Genomic DNA, 20,772 nt, shown 5'->3' with positions numbered 1-20,772 from the left:
AAAAATAAGACTACAGAAAAGATTTTTAGATGAGCTAGATTTCCATTGTTACTTGTTACCTACCCCAGCCCAGTAACACCATTGCAAATGTCAGACACCAAACACTGGTTAACTGACTACACTGGGAGCAAGGAGACAATTTTGTAAATATGATTTTTGTGGAACTATTACTTTAAGGCTGTAGAGCTGTGTGTATGCAGTACCTGTAAATGATGCAGGCTGTTTTCTGGCAGGTCGAGCAGTTGTTGATGTCCTGCCCTGTTCTGTAAGAACAGCGTCTGTTTAAAGACATAAATAAATAATACACAGGAACAAAAGTCAGTAACCTGTACAGTCATATGCCCAAGTACTGTGAATGATGTGCACGCACACACACACACACACACACACAAACACATCCCTACATCCACATGGAACAGAGCTGTCTGTCAGACGGAGTTAAGAAGCTGTGGACAACATTATGAAAGGTGGCAAGAAAGGGTAGAGAAAGATTGAGTAAAGATTGAATAAGCAAACGGGAAAATTTAGAGGGTGAGAAGAGCCATGATGGAGAGATTAGAGGGAAAAGCTGACATAGTAAGAAGATATAAGAAGCAGTTTAATAGTTTAGTGAGGAAAAAGGAAAGCAAAGGCTAAAAGAAGAGAGGTTACAATTTCTATTGATAATTTTGATTCCTGAAGGAATCTTCAGGATGCTCAGCCTTGTTCCAAATAATGCCCTGCAGTTCTCCTCCAAGAGCGCACTTTGGTTCAAAAGTCCTCAAGCTGAAGGTGTATTAGTTTAGAAAATAGCAATTTGGGACACAGCGTCATCACAAACTGAGTGTGTCATTACAGGTTCAATCCTTTGGAACCAAATGAAGTTCAGAGGTATTTTGTCAGTTGCTTTACCAAAATGGAAGTTGTCACACAAAATATTAATTGAATTTCAATTCATTTTTATTTGTATAGCTCTACTATCTAAAAAATAGACATTGTCACAAAGTAGCTTTACAGAAATCCTGACCTAGACCTAGATTCCTAATAAGAAAGCCAGAGGTAACAGAGACAAGGGGAAACTCCCTAAGGCAACATGAAGAAGAAAACTTGAGAGGAACCAGACTCAAAAAGGAGCCCATCCTCTCTTGGGTGACACAGGATAGTGGGATTATAAATCATTATAGTAGACAGTTTTATAGACAAACAAACTAGTCCTACATGTATTAAAAGGATAAAGAATGCCCAGTCCATAAATCTCATTTCTGTAAAGCCCGTTTGTGACTTTGAATGATGTACCATGGTAAAACCAGCTACTTCTACATACTAGCTCTATATTAAAGGGGGTAGGTGGGAGGGTTACAAGAGCATTCTGAAGGGTTGGCAGCACCTAATTAAGGTGAGGACGAGGTTGATTTGTACCTTGACACAAATGAATATTCACATAACAACTGCAGTGGCTTCATTCTTGCTCTATATTTCAGTTAAGCAATTTGACTTACAATGATTTAAATTTACATGAGCTAGATATGATTCATTACTTCTGCACGAATTGTATAAGAATAACAGACCTGTCTGGGATATGATTTAAGGGCAGAACTGGGGTGGAAATTAAGGTCATGTTTTATTTCAAGGCTGGCAGCTGCGTATTCTTGGTACATCATGCCACCCATGTGCCAGTGTACATGGTTTAATCAGTTATTTTATAGTGTTTTGTTCCACATAAGTTGCAAACTTAATGCTTCTCAATGAGAAGATAAATTACCAATGAAAGGCATTTTAAAACAGATTTGCATATCTTTTTCTCTATCATTGGCTTTGTTGTTGCTGAATCCGTCATTTTTGCTGTCTGCTACCAAATGTGCAATGACTGGTCTTAACCAATATTGCAGGGGTACTGGTTAAAAAAGCTATTGGTGGTGCATTAAGGGGTCATAGAGGGCACATGTGAGCATGTCCATGAGCTTTAGTGCTCAATAAGGCCATCACTAATGGGTGGCCAATTGGGACATCTTACAGCGTTGTAGGCCCTGGGGGCATGTACAAATAAAGACTGCTAGACTGTAAGTGCATCATCTGGAACAGGGACTGAATCAGATTTTAGTAACTTCAAACTCTTTCTCACCCTTCACTCATGGCCTTGCTCTTCTCCAGGTCCTGAATGACGTTGAGAAGAACCTTAATCTTCTCTTGGTTGGATAGCAGGTTCTCCTCTATGTTCTGCAGTAGTCCATGTAGTGCTGATGGCACCCCATTGCACAGCGGGATCTGTGCTTCTGTCAGGTTCTTCCGTAGAGGCTGATAGTCTACCAGTTGTGGTTTGGTTTCTGGGGCCATAGCAGTTTTCGGTTCTAGGTTGGGGGGTTGGGTTTGGGATGTTGCTTTGGTCTCTGAGCCATTCTGAATCTCTGGTGATGCCAGTTTTGTTGTTTGCTCTGAAGGTTTGCAATGGGAGGCATTTTTAGGTGGAAGAGTGGGTGTGGTTTGTGAGTCTGATCCAATAGAAAGCACAGGGGGAGGTGGTTTAGGGGTGGCGGAGACAGATGAAGGCGCAGATGCAATAGTTGCATAAGTTTGGTTATTCGTGTACTCTGCTGTGAGCTGTACATCTTTTGGAGCATGTTGTTTTTGAGCTGCTATTGATTCCGTTGGCTGTGTTTTATTTGTCAGTGTTCCTATCTGTAATTTGTGGGTTTGTTGGTGTTCTGATGTTTTTCGTTTACATGAATTTGTAGATATTTGTATAGTTGCAGAGTTTTTGTTACATATTTTGTTCTGTGGGTGAGCATGGTTCATGAGTGTGGTTCTGTCACTTTTATCAAGAGCGTTCTCTTTGTGTGTGCTCCCAGCTTGAGTGTAAGTGATAGATGTGTGTGAAGTGTGAGTTGGGTATCTGTCTGTAGACTGCTGCTTCTGCAGTCTGGGCACTTCTTTTCTAGGTGGCATTGGAAGGGTCATGCTTGCTTGAATCTGACTGGTCTCTCGTTTACGGCATGCAGGTGCCATGCAGGATGGAGCTTGTAATTTTCGTCCACATGTTGTGCATGGTCTGGATGATGTCATTATACGGCAAGGTCGGGGGTGTGTGGCATATGACCTCACACTCCCACACTGTACTGTAGGGCATGTCTTCTCCCCTTTTAGTGATTGACCCCGCCTCGGAATTCTCATTTCAGGCTCTCTTTGACTACTCACTTCTCCTGTCTCCACCCCCTCACTACAGACCCCTTCTAACAATTCAGATGCTACTACGCTGCCATTGATGAAGCGAGGGTTCCCTTTGAAATTTCCCCTGCATCCTGACTGGTTGGGGTTTGTTTGGATAGATTTGATCTGGCAGTAGACACTGCCGTCTTGTGACGTCTCATCCTGGGTTACTTTGCTTGTGCAGTTCCGAAATTGCCCTAAAGGGGGCTTCGCTCTGTCTAGAGACATGGTTTCCACAGGGACAGAATTCCCACAGGCTGTCCCTGTTGGCTGACTCCTCCTCTTTAAAGAGGGAGCGTAGTCCCGGTGATGTCTGCACCCCCACACTGCAAAGAGGTCCCCATTTCTGTGACAGAACTCCTCGCCCTCCCAGTGCTGGCACTGGATTAGTTGTATCAGCTGCCTTTCGGCCCATGGCCTGTGCCGATTGGCTCAACCCCCAGAGCCGCAGCTGAAGGGGAATGGATCTCTCTTATTTGGCATGTTATTCTATCCAAGGATGATTATGCTTCATAGAAAGCAAAGTGTGTGGGTGAGAAAATCTAAAGTCAGCATGTCCTGTATGGTCTCATTAGTTGGAAAACTTCTTGTGTCTCAGCATTTGATCATTTCGTTTCTTAGTCCTCAGAGGCTGTTTGACTGCAATTACATGTGCTGCTTGATTGGTCTCCTTGACTCCAGATGTCTTTCTGCCTGTCAGAAAAAAGGAGTGCACAGGTCAATGAAGCGTCTCTAATTGGACTGTCTGCACAATATTTTAACCTTCCAGTCTCACTATTTTTAAAGGAGTAGCATGTAGTCCTGGCTTGTACTGGTGTCCTGTCCAGGGTGTATTTGCTCCTCCCACCCAGTGTCCCCATTATACTGGATATAATCTAGCCAGATTCATTGAATGATATGAATGTATACTGTACACCAGCAAACCATGTTTTTTTTCAAACTGCTGCTCATACTATGTCACATGGCAGTTAAACACACTCAATGAAAAGCTTTAACTGTCCTCTTCTGAATACATGAGCTCACAGACACCCATAATTGGTGAGTGTTATTGTGATTGACAGGAGGAAGTGTAACGCCATCCATCTGACCCAGACAGCACAGCCGATTTTCCTCTCTTGGATCTCTATTCTATGAATGCTTTTCTGTTGTGCCACTCACAACCCATATGCTAGTTTTTGTATCTTTAAAATCATCAGGGACTCCACTCACTCCAGTAACTGTCTGTTTAGCCTGCTGCAATCAGGCAGGCACTTCCATAGTCTGATGGCTAAATCTGAGAGGCTCAGGAGGAGCTTCTTCCCTCAGGCCATCAGACTCCTCAACAAGGACATGTCCAGCATACAGACCCCCTAGGACTCCACAAGGACTCTACAGTCACTCTGCACACCACTGACACTCCGCACACTGCACTTTGCACTTTGTATTGCTACTACATGTAACATACTGCATATTTTGTAAATCCGTTTCTGCACATTCCCTGTGTTTTTTGTACATCCCTTTTGCACATTGCTCTACATATATTCCATACTTCTTATTTCTTATCTTATTTCTTATTCTTTTCTGATTTTAACTTTAATTTTAACTTTAATTTAGTATTTAATGCACAGTCTGAAAAGGAGTAGGCCAGGTTTCCATTTCACTCCAAGTTATATACTGTATATAATTGTGTATGTGACAAATAAAAATCTTAAATCTTGAAATGGTATCATTGAAATCTATATTACAAGTCCAAAAGCACATTTAAAGCTCTTGAGCCTTGTATACCCAGTACAATCAATTACATAACCACATCATGAAGTCTGTCTGAGATATCTGCTTTATAGCCAAGCTTCCTGTTGTGCTAGTAGGTTATTAGAGCAACATTTTTGCACTAGACACCATTTCTGAAATGCCACCATTCATTTAAAACCATCCAGAAATTCTGCCTAACAGAATACGTTTCTTCATACATGAATAATAGATTTCACCTTTAAGATCGAGGTTTCCGTGCTTCACAAATGGTGGGTGAGGGTTCTAAGAAGCTCTCTTTCCCAGCAGACATTTCAAGTTTCTGACAATTTTGCTTTGTTTGTTTTTTTGATGCAACTTAAAGTAAAGAAAATGTTAAAGAAAAGAAATGCAAAAAAGCAGTCCCATTTCCCTGTGAAAAATAAAAGTAAAAAGCCCTCCAGCACTCTGTTTGTTGAACTGAAAATGTAGCTCTTTTTATATTGCTTGAGATCGCAAGATAATAAGTAGGAGCCATGAGTGGCTTTTAAAAATGCAAGAACCATAAACCTTTTTTGTTTTTCCCCCAATGGCTGTTAATTTATTGCAACTTTGTGTATTCCTACAATGAATTATTAGTTAACTATATCTTTGAGCCCTAACTCAAATCTCTCTCTCTCTCTCTCTCTCTCTCTCTCTCTCTCTCACACTTGTAACTCTTCAGATATTAATCCCTCATTAATGCTTTCTCTTCCTCCTCTTAAGTCAATCTCTTGCGAAATTGGGCATGTCATTTTTGTCTCATTTCTTCTCCCAGTAGTAAGCACTCTCACTTACAACCTTGTAAGCTTATCTTGTCCTGTACTAAGCCCTACTCTCATTGTGTCCCTGTGTGTGTCAATCTGGCTGTGTGTGTGCGTGTGTGTGTTTGTGCATGCGTGTGGGCTTGCTCGTGTGTACGTGAAGGGATGCTATATGGGGGATTGTTAGATTAATATGCTAATGACCCCCATTAGCCTCTGACAGAAGGACATTAATAAGAAACAACACAGAGTGCACATATGTAAGCACACACCATAAACGACATTAGGAACAGGTGTGTGTGTGCACAAGAAACGTGTTCTAATCAAATACCAACACACACATGCATGCCCTTGTCCATCGTTAGGTTGTGTACTTGTGGTGTGTGTCCTTGATTAGGATGCAGAGACGAAAGGCAGAGGAAGTGGCCGAGGGGGGTGCTGATGGTGTTTGTGTGTGTGTGTGTGTGTGTGTGAAGGAGGGGGAGTATAGGAGCTAATTTGTCAGGGATTTGGGTGCAGTAACCTTTTAGAGTATTAAAAGGCAGTTTCCGTTTGTGAATTTGATTGAGGTAGGACATCTCAGCTAACTTAACAGAAGATTCGTGTTGTTCTCTCAATAGATTACTGCAATTTTATTATGATACACCAACATTGTCTCACACCTGCTAATTCATAACAATGAACATGGCTTGTGACTCAGTTGGTATGAAAACAAATGGAATTCAACCACTCAAACTCATATGTTCAAATATTTCTCTTTAAATTAGGTTGGATACACTATGGGTTTATTATACACTATGATTTTACTGAGATGGTTTATTTCATGGTTAATATGCTTAAATCATACACTATATGGCCAAAAGTATGTGGATACCTCACCATTACACCCCTATGTGCTTGTTGAACATCACATTCTAAAATCATGGGCAGTAATAAGAGCCTCCACTCTCCACTCATTTTGGAGCATGGCTGTGGGGATGTGTGTTCATTCAGACCCAAGAGCTTTAGTGAGGTTAGGCATTGATGTTGGGCGAGGAGGCCTTGGGTACAGTCGGAGTTCCAGCTCATCCCAAAGGTGATCAGTGGGGTTGTGCTCAGGCTCTGTGCAGTACACTTGAGTTCTTCCATTCCAACCTCGGCAAACCATGTCCTTATGGAGCTGACTTTGTGCACAGGGGTATTGTCTGGAACATGTTTGGGCCCCTTAGTTCCTGTGAAGGGAAATCTTAATTCTACAGCATACAAATATATTCTAGACAATTCCGTGCTTCCAACTTTGCGTCGTTGGTTTGGGGAAGGCCAACATATGTGTGTGATGGACATGTGTCCACATCCTTGTGGCCATAAAGTGTATTTAAAGCCATAAAACTACCATGTCTTTACTATGATACTACTGTATGTTGCTATGTTGGATTTATACCTTGGCACTGTTCCTGATTCTGATCAGTCAAAAGCACTGACTGTAAGGCAAATCACAGGTTTATATTAATGCGTTTGTTCTAATATGTTCTCATTTCTGTATTAACAACTCATTCACAATGACTTAAAAATACTGTAGCCATTATACCATTCATCACACAAATATTTCTGCAACTCATATTTCCCACATTCATTCAGTTTCAATTGTGTTTACTAGAGGAGGATGCAGTGTAAACAGTAGTAACATGATTTGCAATCCATGGCTTCCTTTAGCGTAATCAATCATTCAATCAATCAATCATAAGGTCATCAAAATCAAACTGTTTATTCTAACAGATCCTTTCAGACGATCTGTGTACTCATCTGTGTGTGAGGAGAAACTGCTGCTTTCAAGTGTGGCCTTGGTTTATTTTGTGCACTGATTTACCTCAAATGACCACACACACACACACACACACACACACCGCTCCAGTGCTCCCAATATTGTATTGCTGTCATGTCTTGTCATTAATGTTATGCTGCGCTTCACCCGCATTTGAAAGCGATATTAAGCTTTCATCCTTCACACTCCCCTTTCTTTATCTCTTCTGTGTTACTCTCCTCCCATCAAAGCCTCCATGATCTCTCTATCTACTCTGCCGAGGCATCATATTTTGCCCTCCCCGCCTGTTTCACCTCTCCTGACTTTGTATTTCTCCTTTCATCCCTGTCGTCCCTACGGATACAGCACGGTCTGTGTTTCTGTGTGTTTGCAATGAAGGACAAGTGTAAGTGCAGTCCGAGAACTCTTCATACAGTTTAAAAAACAGCTGCACACCTTTGCAGCTTGCTACACTGTGTTTACATGGTTGCATGCTTGTGTCATCATACTCCTGCAGTATGTGAGTGTGTGAGTGTGTGTGTGTGTGTGCGTGTGTGAGACAATCTGGGCAAATGTACACGTGAAGGCGTTTTACTCAGCAGCTGGGGTCTATACGTGTCTCTATCTTCACACACATTCTCTTTGTGAGTGTGTTTGGGTGAGAGAGAGTGAGAGAGAGAGATTGGTGACAGAGTGCTTCATCTACAGCTCCCTGATTATTGATCGCTGGCTAAAGTCCCTGCAATCCAAATTAGAAAGACCACACACACACACACACACACACACACACACCTCTTTTTTCAGTTAGCCTTCTACAGCCAATGCATGCAAAACAAAACAAGAAATGCAGTTATTGTGGGACAGCAATAAAATGTAATGTCCTGAGTGGTTTTTAACCCCAACACCTGCCCATCCCACTAGTGGGATTTTAATCTGTCAGCTCTGGTATGTTGCACCACACAGAAACTTATTCATGTGTGTTTTATCAGCTCAGGTCAAGACTAACTGAATTGAAGTGTCTTCTTATTACCAGAAGAAAGTCAGTCTGGTTGGTTCTGTAAGTTAAAAAGCATAAGAGTATAAAGTATCTACTGAAAAAAGAAATTGTTTTTCTTCTGGAGGTACAGATATGAGTCATATCAATTTATTTGAATTAGACACATATACAACTGACTTTAATGACTGAGCACTAATCACAATAGGAGAAACCAAAAGTCAAGTAAAAATATGTATTTCTTTTGAACAGTAGCAGGAACTATATGGGAGATTTTGGACTGTCATGGTATGAGACTGTGTGTAAGAAGTGTATCTCCATCATCATAATCAAAACACCAGCTGAGGGAATATCATTTGGATGAATTGTATTCATCCTGCCAGACTTGTAGAATCTGTTTTTATCTATTATAATGTTTTAAATTGTTATTTGCAACATATTATTTCATATTGCGTTTTTAGTATGTTATGTAAGGAATAACACACCATGCTGTTATACGATAGTAATACATGCCAAGGTGGTGTGATACAACCCAGTGCAAATCGGAGGGCCTTTAACACCCCGAAGTGTATTACTATTGCCTAACAGTCCGAAGTGTGAAATTCCTCTTAGACCACAGTGATTTGCCAGTGAATGCAATGTTTAATTTATTTAATGAATGATGCTGTGCTTTTTAATGGTTTATAGTTAGATTTAATTTTGTGGAAGGTCTGCGTGACAAGTTCCTGTTATCACTTACTTTATAACAATGATAAATAGTCGTTCCCTCACCCACTCCTTTTCCATCTCATGAAGATAATAAGACAAAAAAAAATGCAGCTAGTCATTTTCCCGAGAGATTGGAAAGTGTAAACTCCTCTGTCCTGAAGACTCCGGAGCTAGGAAACTTTACAAACACCATGACTGTTACAAAATGCTGACACCCAATCATTTTTCCATAAATGTTATATAAACATCTCTTAACAAAAAACTTCAGATGAAGGATTATATGGTTTTCTTTGTTAAACAACAATTTTTTTTTATTATAATAGTGTATCAACAACTGAGATTAGATTATATAATTATGTAGAGCATTATAGATTATGTGGAGCATCTGCCATATGTGTATGAGCTGTTAGTATATAAACAATAACTCATTAGAATGAGTGGATTACTATAAACGTATCATTTATGATACAGCCAGAACTACTGCCCAAGCTGTGCTGTTATACAAAATAATGCATACTTTCTGTCCAATCAGATTTGAGAATTAACCATGCATATAATATAAATTATATTAATATGATAATATATTGGCCTGTATTAATTTGACCAAAATTAAAAGTTTTGAAACACACCAATGCCATGATTTATTAAAACAGCACAGAAAACTTATCTGGAACGTCTGACATCAGTATGCTCAGAGAATCCACAAAAACAACCTTGTTAAAGTGCTCATTTGCATGAATCAGTCTTCTGTGAATTTAGTATTACAAAGGCCAATATTGCTGTAGTGATTATCAAACCACAGATTTTATAGCTCTACGTCTGACTTAGCATGCATCCAACTAAGTCAGTCACCCAGTCAGTCCTCTAAAGGGCAGCTGATCTGGACCTTGTATTATAAACAGTCTTTTTGTAACATGGACCATGCATTTAATAATGTTTGTCATGATGTGACCACCTAAAGCCAAGATTTCTGGCTTTAATTAGAAAGTGCAACTGTAACTGGCAAGATGAGCAGCTCCTTCTCATTGAGTGACTCATAAAAAAGGTCACAAATCATGTCAGACTGGATGTAGAAAGATTTTCAGGCATATTTCAGGTAGGATTTCTGCAAAAATTCAGCAGAAACAGACTTTTACTCTCTGCCTCATACATGGACCTTCAACAACACACAAATCATGGAAATCAGACTTTTAGTGTTGTGGACCAAAGTAATTGACACAATCTGAGAGATTGGTGCTCTGTCCTGCACTCCAAAATATAGAAAGCATTTATGCTGAGCACTCTTAATAAAATATAACAATGAACATCCCTCACATGTCAGCACAGGTTCAAATTTAGAAAATCAGTAGAAAAGGTACTATTAACAGAGGTTCCTGCAGTCCCAGTGAAGCAGCATGCTTACACAGTGTGCAACATGGCCAGGATAACGCAGTTACTGAAGATGAATGAATTAATTACAGCTGGTCAGACAGAGGAACAAAGGAAGGATGTTAATCCTTGTTTTATTTTTAACTTAACTATGGCACCTTTTCCTACCTTAATGATGAAACAGTCACTTTTACTGTCATCAGTCTGTCCATCTTCTTCTCAAGTTAGGGATATTAAGTAATTAGATTAGCTCAGGGTCTGTTGGATCCTGTTTGAGCTAGTTTTTGCAGTGAAATCATGTCTATGGCGTAGTCTTGGTGAGCAAAGGACTGTGAATGTCAGTTTTATTACTGAGCAATGGCTGTGAGCAGTGAACTGATTTTCAAATGTAACCTTTAAATGAATGTGAAATTAAATAAAGTATAAAGCTGGCTAGGTTATCAAAAGCATTTGTTCAGTGTCCCTGTGCCCGTTGTTGGCTTTATCAGAATGTATTGATTCTTATATACTAACCACTAATTAACTAATTACCAAGCAGTATTTAATTAGCTACTAATTACTGAAGATTAGCTCAAAGGTATGATGCTTTCTATTCTTTTTAAATGTTTCCTTAACAACCATGACCTGTCAGAATGAACTCTAATAAGAAGTATTATATCAAACACTATCTGATTTGATTTGAAACACACCATTAGAGGTTCTTCGCTTGGCTATTCGATACGACCTGTTTAAATGAGGGAACATCAGACATCGGCCGTCTCAGTTATTGAGTACGATGGCATCTGGCTTCACAGAAGAGCATTAATGGGAGTTTGGTTATGATTTGATTTAGTTCAGAGGAGCTTGCTGAAGTACACTCTTTTATTATAAGTAGGAGTCATTACAAGGATAAAAGGAAGACTACAGAAGATGCTCATTAGAGAGAGCCATTTGACATTCACCCTGTCTCTCAATCACACGCACACAAATAAACTCTCAGTACACAGTTATGGAACAATGTAATGGCCATGTCATTTACTAGCCAAAACACACTCAATTGAAAAGACAAAACCAGACAAAATAAACAGATGCACAACGAAACACTGTGGTGTGACCTTGTAATGCAGTGATCAGTGTCAGGTGAGTGTGCGGTAGATCTCAATGTGGTCTCTCTCTGTCTCTCTCTCTCTCTCTCTCTCTCTCTCTCTGTCTCTCTCTCACTGGAGATAAATTGTAGCACAACAAGCCAATGTCAAGCCTCTATAATTCAGATTAATGAGTGCCTAAAAGAATTTTTGGGACATGACACTCTTGAATTTTTAAAGACAAATCAATTATATGAAATATGGCCCTGTGACCATTCTTTTTTTAAAGATGAAAATGGCAATTTGTACACTCCTATAGCATTTGCATAATCACACATAGCATTTTATAATCATCAATGGTACCTTAAACTCTGTTTCTTACTCTTCTCACTGTAGTGTACACACCTCAGATTCATCTGCCGACTTGTACTTTGTAGAGTTCAGCTCTACACTAGTCATGTATTTTGTAAACCCCAGCTCTATGCTGATCATGTACTTTGTAGACTTCAGCTCCATTCTAGTCATGTATTTTGTAAACTCTGTATCTATGCTAGTTATGTACTTTGTACACTCTTGTTCAATTCTAGTCATGTACGTAGACTCCAGCTTTATGCTAATTGTTTACTTTGTAAACTCCAGCTCTATGCTAGCCGTGTAAGTTATAGATTCCAGCTCTATGCTAGTCATGTATTACTTAACTCAGTCTCTGTGCTACTTATGTACTTTGTAGACTGCAGCTCTCTTTAATTTAGGATGATTACGAGCTTTTTTCCCCACATTATCATTAACAGGTTCAAGATTTAATTTGTAATTAAATTCTGAGTTGACCTTTTAGTTTAAACTTCTTCATAATTTTGGTCTAATTTCACTTTGGTTAATGGTTTCCTACATTACCCACAATGCCTTTTGACTACTTGCTTATAATGGCACCAGTTTGATTTAGCCCTTGCATTATCTCTATCTAAAGAGACAGATGAAGCAGCACTTTTAGGACTTTAGTCTGTCTGGCTCTCTAATGTCCTCATCTGTACATTCTAGTTAAACAGACCAGCTTCCAAAGCTTTAACTTTCATGCTAATAGCTAACTAGGTGAGCTGAATCTCATAGCTGCGGACAAGAGTGTTGTATAACTGCCTTGCATTCTGGAACTTTGAGTCCATCATTTGCAGTCTACACTTCTTCTACATTGGATTTCTCATTACTATGACATTGAATATCGCTGTACAATGGTGATTGAGAACAGAAGCTCTTAGGTTTTTGTTTTTAGGAGCTAAGAGCTTAAACTGAGTGTTATCCATTATGTTTGAGTTCACTGAAGGACAAGTTTACAGTTGTGTAAATGTTAAAGGAACAGAAAATTCTGTTATTGGACCCACACAATTTTAGAACACAGAGTACAGTGAATTTCAACTACTCATTTAGGAGCTTAAACTCTACAACACCTGGATCCAGATGTATTCCTGTATGTCAGTACAGCAATCTGAATTGGTGCTTGGAACCTCATGATCCAAATATAATGAGATTATTTTCCTGTTTCTCAGATTTTGCCCCACCCAAAACAGAACAGAAATGGGACTTCCATTTAAAAAATGATGCACTGTCACAAAATTTATTTTGGGACGATTGCATTTCCTCCTGTTTTTGGTTAGGTAAGTTAGGCATTGTATATACTAATTTATTTAGTTATGATTAGGCTAAATAAAAATCTAATTGAAATCTAGATTTTTGTTACTTTTGTGTATTAGCATAATTTCCTGGCAGCCATCTTTATCGGAACATCAAACCTCTAAATCCAGTTTATGATCAGTTGCTTTATGTTGATGCTTCACACTGATGAAAAACCTTAGGGTGTTATCTGGGTTTAAGGAAAAATCAGTGCTTTAACACACTGTCTGTGTGCGTTTTCCTGTGAGCTGTGCATGTGTGTACAGAGGAAAGCTCTGTACAGTGTAGGTGCATATTTGAGCGAGGAGGAAGAGGGCTATATTTTCTGCTTCACACACATATACACACACACACACACACACACACACACCACTCTGTTGAGTTTCAATCACCTAATGCATCAGGCTTTTAATCAGAACAGTGGGAAAGCGTGTGTATGTGTGTGTATACTTTATTGGGTAGCTAAGCATCAACAGAACGTTTTGGTTAATCAGGGTTGTAAGTATGTTTGACGTTTATTGTCACTGTCTCTCATATTCAAATAAACACACACACACACACACACACAACCTCTCACACACAAATGCAGTGTCAGAGCTGACAGTAGTCAAGTCAGAGAGCTTGAAGCCTGTCTAAATGTCGTTCAGTCTAGCCTTTTCTTCATCTCCTCACTCTCTCTCTCTCTCTCTCTCTGCATTTTATCCATCTATCCCTTCACTCTCACTGTTCCCCCCTCCATCATAATCTGCCATGCTCGCCTTTATCACTACCCTCCCTCTTTCTTTTCATGGCTATCAATGACTTTCTCCTCTATCATCACCCCTGCCTGGGCTTTCATCCTGCTCTCACTCTCTTCCTCTCCGTCTCTTTCTATCTTTCGGTCTCACCTTCTCACGCTGTGTCCCGTTTATCAGCTGGTGAAATCTGTCTTTCTGACTGCCTCTCCATCACTGCCACCATCCTACAGATCTGAGTTTCTCTCTCCCTCTCTCTCACTCACTCACTCTATCCCTCTAACACTCTTTCACTCACTCCTTTTTAATGTGATGGATGCAATTGTAAACCACTTTGCCTGATGTTCTACCTGAGTAATCAGTAATGGTCAGATTTACAATTCAATTGATAAGTCTCTCTCTCGCTCGCTTGCTCACTCTCTCTCTCTTGCTACTGCTGCTGCTCTTTCACTTTTCTTTCTCCTTCACACTTTTTTTGTTTGCCTTCTGCCTGCTTCAGGCAATCATTTCTTTGGCAAAGAAGCCTTTTGTTAGCATTTGATTTCCATCTGTTCCATCTCTCTACTGGCCATGACTCCTGATTATTGCTAACACACGTACCATGTGATCAGTCTCATTATGTTTCATTACCCTGTGTATACTGCACTTTGCATACTTTTAATGTGAGTAGTATTTTAACACTGGGAAACTCAGTGAGATATAGTGGATTACTATGAATACTCAGGCAATACACTGAAATCACAAAAGAAATGTGTGAAACGTTGGAGATATTTTGCTTTAACTGGTCATAGCCTGCTCTATGTAGAGGAAGGGGCAGACCAAAGGGGCACCAAAGACTACTACAGTTTTAAAAGCAGACACTCAGAACAAGAACTCCCCTACACTGTGAACGTAAACTAGAATCAAACAGTTTAAACAGGTTTTCTTTTAGTGTTTTATTTGAGATGTCGCTGTTTGATGTGACGTTGCTTCCCAATACAAAAGAAGTGAGTAATTCGATTCAACTTTTTGGCTAAATGACCCTTGTTACTTGATGTTTTATGTTCACATTTTTTTAAAATCTGTAGCAATTTTCTAATTAAATATAAAAATGAACAAATATTGCATCTTATATCTTAACAATTTCCAACAGGCACTTATTGGATTCACACTTTTTCTGTGGAATCTCCAATGGTGTTGTTTTCTGGCCATAGTGCACTCTGTGGTGTCTAAAAGGGCATTAATTTTTACTTGGTAGTAAAGTGCTACTTGAAATTCATATAAACTATTTTTGTAATTAAAACCTCAAAGTTAAAAATGCATGAGGTGTTGCTGCATTTCTCTCTCATACACTGATAGTCAGCACGAGACATAGGCAGACTGTTTTAATGGAAGCTCACAAATTACAGAAATTTCAAGTTTAGTGAAAATAAAGAGGAGCAAACTTTCATATAATGGCTGCCTACACACCCAAACACATTCAGCTGTGCCAAAACTTTAAAAGTGTGCTGAATCTCAAATGTCTTTCTACTCTATTCATGAGGTCACTAGGTAGTGAGGGCTCTATAATGTTATGTTATATTATGCTATGTTATGTGTAAGCCACAAACATAGGAGGCATAGGAAGCTATTTGGGATTTGCCCCAACAAGAAGATGTCACATTCTGCAGATCTTGGGAAGAAATGTAATATCAAGCTAAATAGCAATGGGTAAATAAGTAAAAATCTGAACAGTTGAATTATTTAAATTGCTGGCCTCTAAAATCCTCCAGAAAAATGACTTTTGAAAAGAGTGAAGAAAGCCGTTCTAGCCAGAGACATTAATCTATCTGTGTGACTGTTTTTATCAATTAGTGATCTGCATTATTTCCTGGCTTGCATGGCAGCAGAATGGAAATAGTGGCAATGTGGAGGATTGTGGGTAATTTACAAAGCTGTGCCTCTGTAAATTAGGCACAGTCTAATGGAAAAGTGCTTTACAGGAACAAGTGGACCCAAACCATGCCAGCAAAATGCCCACAGCATAACAGAGCCACATTTTTTCTTTGAATTTGACCATCGTCTGTATATAAGCAGACATACCTAAATATCAGCACCCCACACAAAATTACTGCAGGTAAATAAATGAAACAAATCCGAGGAAGTTTGTTCCTTGTCATTATCTCACTTAAGAAAGCAGTACAGTTTTCATGTTCTGTTGTGCCACTGATAATGTTCAGTATAAAATTATAGGCTCATTAGTTTTTTGAATGCATTCGAATAACACACTGACAAACAGCAGGGTACATGTACGCTGGTTACATATGGAGAGACATAACGAGACTATTAACGAGGAACAGTGTGACTGTTCAGGGAGGAAAACAGGAAGCGAAAAGGAGGATTCTGTGACACCCCCAAAAACCTGTTCTCATCATCCAGATGAATTCATCTTCTTTCTTTTTCCTTCCTCCCACTCTCCTCCCCTCTGTCTGAAGCCGGTGTGCTTCGCTTCACCTTTTCTTGCCTCTTCAATGTGCTTTTGTGTGCATGTGTGTGTGTGTGTTGCTCAGTGTAGTGCAGCAGAGAGTGTATGAGCGTAAGATGGGTTTAGAGAACTCTTATAGAATATGCAGCGCCCCTCTAATGGTATGTGTGTTTACTGTGAATACACTAGACAAGAGGGAGATGCAGTGTCACACCGCTGTAAGCCTAGCATATGTATTAACCAGTGTATAGGTCTAAGCAATTACATTTGTTTGCACAAAGAGAAGTCTCTAAAGACACCAAATACATGCCCAAGTCATTTCTCAGCTGAAAGCTTACACTAACAAGCTATAGAGCAATTTTACACACACGGAAAATCCCAATTTATCCAAGGCGAGATAATATGCAGTGTACAAAGCACATGCACAGTTTTGGAAAATCCTGAGACAATACTGCGGAAGCTCTTAACAACGTCCAGTTGCCTGGACAAAAATAAACAGTAATCAGTTTATATCCGACCCCATTTTTCTGCACAGCTATTTATAATGAAAACTGTTTTGTAATGGAGACAGGGGAGGAGGGGGCGTAATTGCTGTGCATGTTTGTTAAGGGTTTTTGTGTGAATCACATTCAGAACGAGTGAACCAGAAGCACTGGAGAATCTCTAATCAATAACACAAGAAGGTGTATGAATGAAACCAGCAGAAATACAGAATTCAAGAGTCATGCAGTTACTTATAGTTACAGTTTACAGTATTTATGTACTACAGTAACTGCAGGCAACACTTTGGAAAGGACAATAGGACATATATATAGACAGCAATGACCTAACAAGATATCAATGATGAAGTACTCAAAAACAGTGATGTTATGTATATAAATATGAAAATATGGCGTTATGTTGTGCAAATATAGCATAATAATTAAAAGATGCTCACTTTCTTTTAATTGTTTGTATTGAAAATGAGGGCTTTTCTCAACAAAATCAGTTTAAGTTAATAGAAATGTGGAATATATGAAAATGTATGCAGAAAACACATGCACACATTACTGGATATACTTTACACTACTCTCTTGAAGTTACAAAAAACATAACTTGGCGTATGACTGAGAAATTATACCACTGTGACTGTGGTATAAATGTGTTTAAAAAACAAGTTATGACAGACTCCTAATGAGAAAAAGCAGAGAGAAAAGCATTGAAGCTGTATTTCACAGATGGGTGGGATTACACACCTGCTTCTATATGCAATATGAGAACACACACACTCACAGACACAGACACACACACACACACACACACACACTGCCTTTAAACCATTACGCAGATTAGAACAAATCCTGTGACATCACTACTTAGTAAATATATAAATATATTTGTCTCTTTTCCATAGATTCCCTACTAACTCATATTAAACTGCTATAGATAGATAGATAGATAGATAGATAGATAGATAGATAGATCAAACATTAACAGGAACCAATTCAATAGGAATCGTTTCAGATCTTGTATTATGCAACAGGACATAAAGTTTTTGAGTAAAGTCTAGAGCTTATTATAATCACACAATTCTACGATGTTTTGTTTATATAACTATAAAGTTTCATTTGAATTTAATTGTCAGGTTGGTTTTTCCATAAAACCTGAAGAACTCAGCTTTGCATTCAGATGCAAAAAAAAAAAAAAAGAAAAAAACTTGTCTATTTTTAATTGCATATATAAAATGGTGGGAGTGTGTTTCCTATTCCACCAGTGTAAGGTAATAAAATTACAGAATGAGGACTCACACATATACGCCTTATAAAGTACTGACCTCAGTGTGTATGAGAGCGTCGTATCCCTTCCTTTCTCTCATTCAGCCTGTTTCTCACTCCTTTTCATTAATATTCTCCTTCCTTGTTAATGTTTCATTCCAAAGGCAGAGTATATCATAAATCTTCTTTTTTTCCCCCATGCAGATTTTTTTTTTCTTTTTATTTCCGGTCAGCTTTCCGTCACACCTCTCACTCTCTCCGGCGTACATCTGCCTCTGTCTTCTCGTTAAATGAGCCTTTCGTTCCTCCCTCTCTCTCTTCCTCCCTCCCTTTCTCTCTCGCTTATTCTCCCAGTGCAAGCTATGTGTGTGTGTGTCTGTGTGTGTGTGTGTGTGTGTTTGTGTTAATCCTAATGTGTGTCCTGGTTTTTACTGCTTTGCTCTGATACAGTGGCGTGTAGTACAGATCTCCTGTGCCTGTACAGAATTCCCAACTCTCAGGACAAGCACTAGGAGCACAATGTGTGTGTGTGTGTGTGTGTGTAATGGTTGCAGTCTTTAATTTTTACACAGGATGTGGGAGTTCTGTGTCTAAGACGGTAGACCATCATTAGCGTGGCAGAGCCACAGAAAGGATGAGGGTGAAAAGGAGGAAGGTCAGAGAGGGAGTGTGTAAAACTATGGTACCTGTTGAAAAGTAATATAACCTAAAAACTGTCTGGTTATGAAGCATACTTGATAAGAGGAAGGAAATGTATTTGCACATCCATTGCTACTGGTGTTAGACTGATTTTTAAAAAAGTGTGTCTATGTGCATAAGAGGTTTTTCTCACTGAAGATATCTGAAGATAAATGAAGTGTCAGCGTGTTCTAATCACGGCTGAAAATAAGCGGCGTTGCACAATGGAACCAGAGGTGTTAGCACTCACCTTGTGTGTGTCTCAAGTAACCTCTGTGATGAAGGAAACAGCTTGTGTGTGTAGGATAATGCATAGTTCTGTAAAACTATCTTTGTGGGGGTATTTATGAAGTTAAATTCCATACATAAATTCGGTGTTGAAATTGTAATAAAATGCGGAAAGGTGGTGCACCAGGTAGCGTCGTTGCCTCACACCTCCAGGGTCCACATTTCAATACTTGGCACAGGTTACTCTCTGTGAAGCATTTGCAGTTCTCCCTTTCTATGCATGGGTTTCGTCTGGGTTCTCCAGTTTCCTTCCATCTTCCAAAGGTAGGTGGACTGGCTATGCTAAATTGTCCCTAGGTGTGAACGAGTGTGTGAATGTGTGTGTACGTGGTGCCCTTTGACAGACTGGAATCCCTTTCAGTTTTTATAAACACCTTTTTGTAAAAGAAAAAGTTTTAGTATACAGAAAGTAATCATATATCTTGAAGGAGACGGTCCCAACAATGTGGTCGTCACAAAGAACTAAATACTTGCTCAATCACACACATGCACACACACACACCCAGAGTGTTTCATTAGCATTTAGAATGTCACACGCACACCCACGGTCAGGGTGAAGAACGTAGGTGTTGCTGCTGTTTGCTCACTTTAATTTGATTCAGAACTGTGATGAGATCTCGTAATATTACTTGAGACAGACATGAGGGGGCGTGTGAGTGTGTGTGTGTGTGTGTGTGGGAGGGGGTGGAAGGGGGTGGTAAAAAGACGGTTGACAGGAGAAATGAAGTGGGGGAGAAACAGAAGGTGTGTGTTTAGAGAGAATGAGAAAAGGTGAAGAGGAACAAAGAGGTACTGAGGAAAGAGACATCAGCAGAGGGAGAAAAGATGTAGATGAGGTTGTTGGGTCTGGCAGCCCGAGGGAAGACAGCAGTGAACTGAAATCAGGACAAAAGACGAGTGGACTATAAAACTCCCTCTTCCATTACACACACACAAACACACACTCTCTCACTCTCTCAGGTCTGCCTGTTCTTAGCTGAGCCCTCCAGCCATTGACATGTCTAATGAGTACCTGTGGACTGTCTTCCTCTTTCTCGCTCTTTGTTTCTTATCATCACATATGCACTTAGTCTCATCAGGCATTCTCAGACACACACCTCCATTTCTGCAATATGTCATTTTTTAAGGCTCTCAGATATTTAATCTTTTTTATATTTATCGTTTCCGTCTTCTTTTTCTCCTCTGTCATTTTTTTCACCTACATATTTCTTAGTCCCTGCAGTCCTGTCTTATTTATTCTCCTCTGTCTCTTTTTTTTTTTACTGCAAATCCTTAAAATGATGTACAGGATAGTAAACAGAAGACTCTATGTAGATCAGACATGGCAGAAAGGCACATAAAAGTGAGTCAGAGGGGTTAAAGCCTGCCAGTTTCATTCCCATACAGAGAAAGGGACATCATCAGTGCAACCATTTACATTACACTGCTCAGATCTTTTTGTTGTGATAATATGAATTGGTACCTCATCTGTCTTCTGGTGTTAATTAATAACACATCTACAGGAAATATGCATCTAGAAGAAATCATAATATTCCAGGAAGGTCTTTCATGTTTTATGGATGTTTGAGTAAAGTCTCCAAAAGTGAATTTCATGGGACACAGT

At 39.4% G+C, this 20,772-nt stretch overlaps 2 protein-coding genes across 2 annotated transcripts in view; one reads left to right on the top strand and one right to left on the bottom strand.

Annotated features, from left to right (window-relative positions):
• Window positions 1-18,547, bottom strand: part of LOC113529553 (uncharacterized) — a 29,152-nt gene extending 10,605 nt beyond the window's left edge. Inside the window, 4 exon segments of the mRNA XM_026918809.3 lie at window positions 204-278; window positions 2,102-3,478; window positions 3,480-3,876; window positions 18,263-18,547. Coding sequence (XP_026774610.2) covers window positions 204-278; window positions 2,102-3,478; window positions 3,480-3,598 — 1,571 coding nt within the window. The 5' untranslated portion in view covers window positions 3,599-3,876; window positions 18,263-18,547.
• LOC113529552 (dedicator of cytokinesis protein 2) overlaps window positions 1-20,772 on the top strand; it is a 119,071-nt gene that overhangs the window by 71,048 nt on the left and 27,251 nt on the right. The window lies entirely within an intron of this gene.

Source organism: Pangasianodon hypophthalmus, chromosome 9 (assembly GCF_027358585.1).
Source record: "Pangasianodon hypophthalmus isolate fPanHyp1 chromosome 9, fPanHyp1.pri, whole genome shotgun sequence".
Lineage (NCBI taxonomy): Eukaryota > Metazoa > Chordata > Actinopteri > Siluriformes > Pangasiidae > Pangasianodon > Pangasianodon hypophthalmus.
This window is presented reverse-complemented; position numbering and strand designations above follow the sequence as displayed.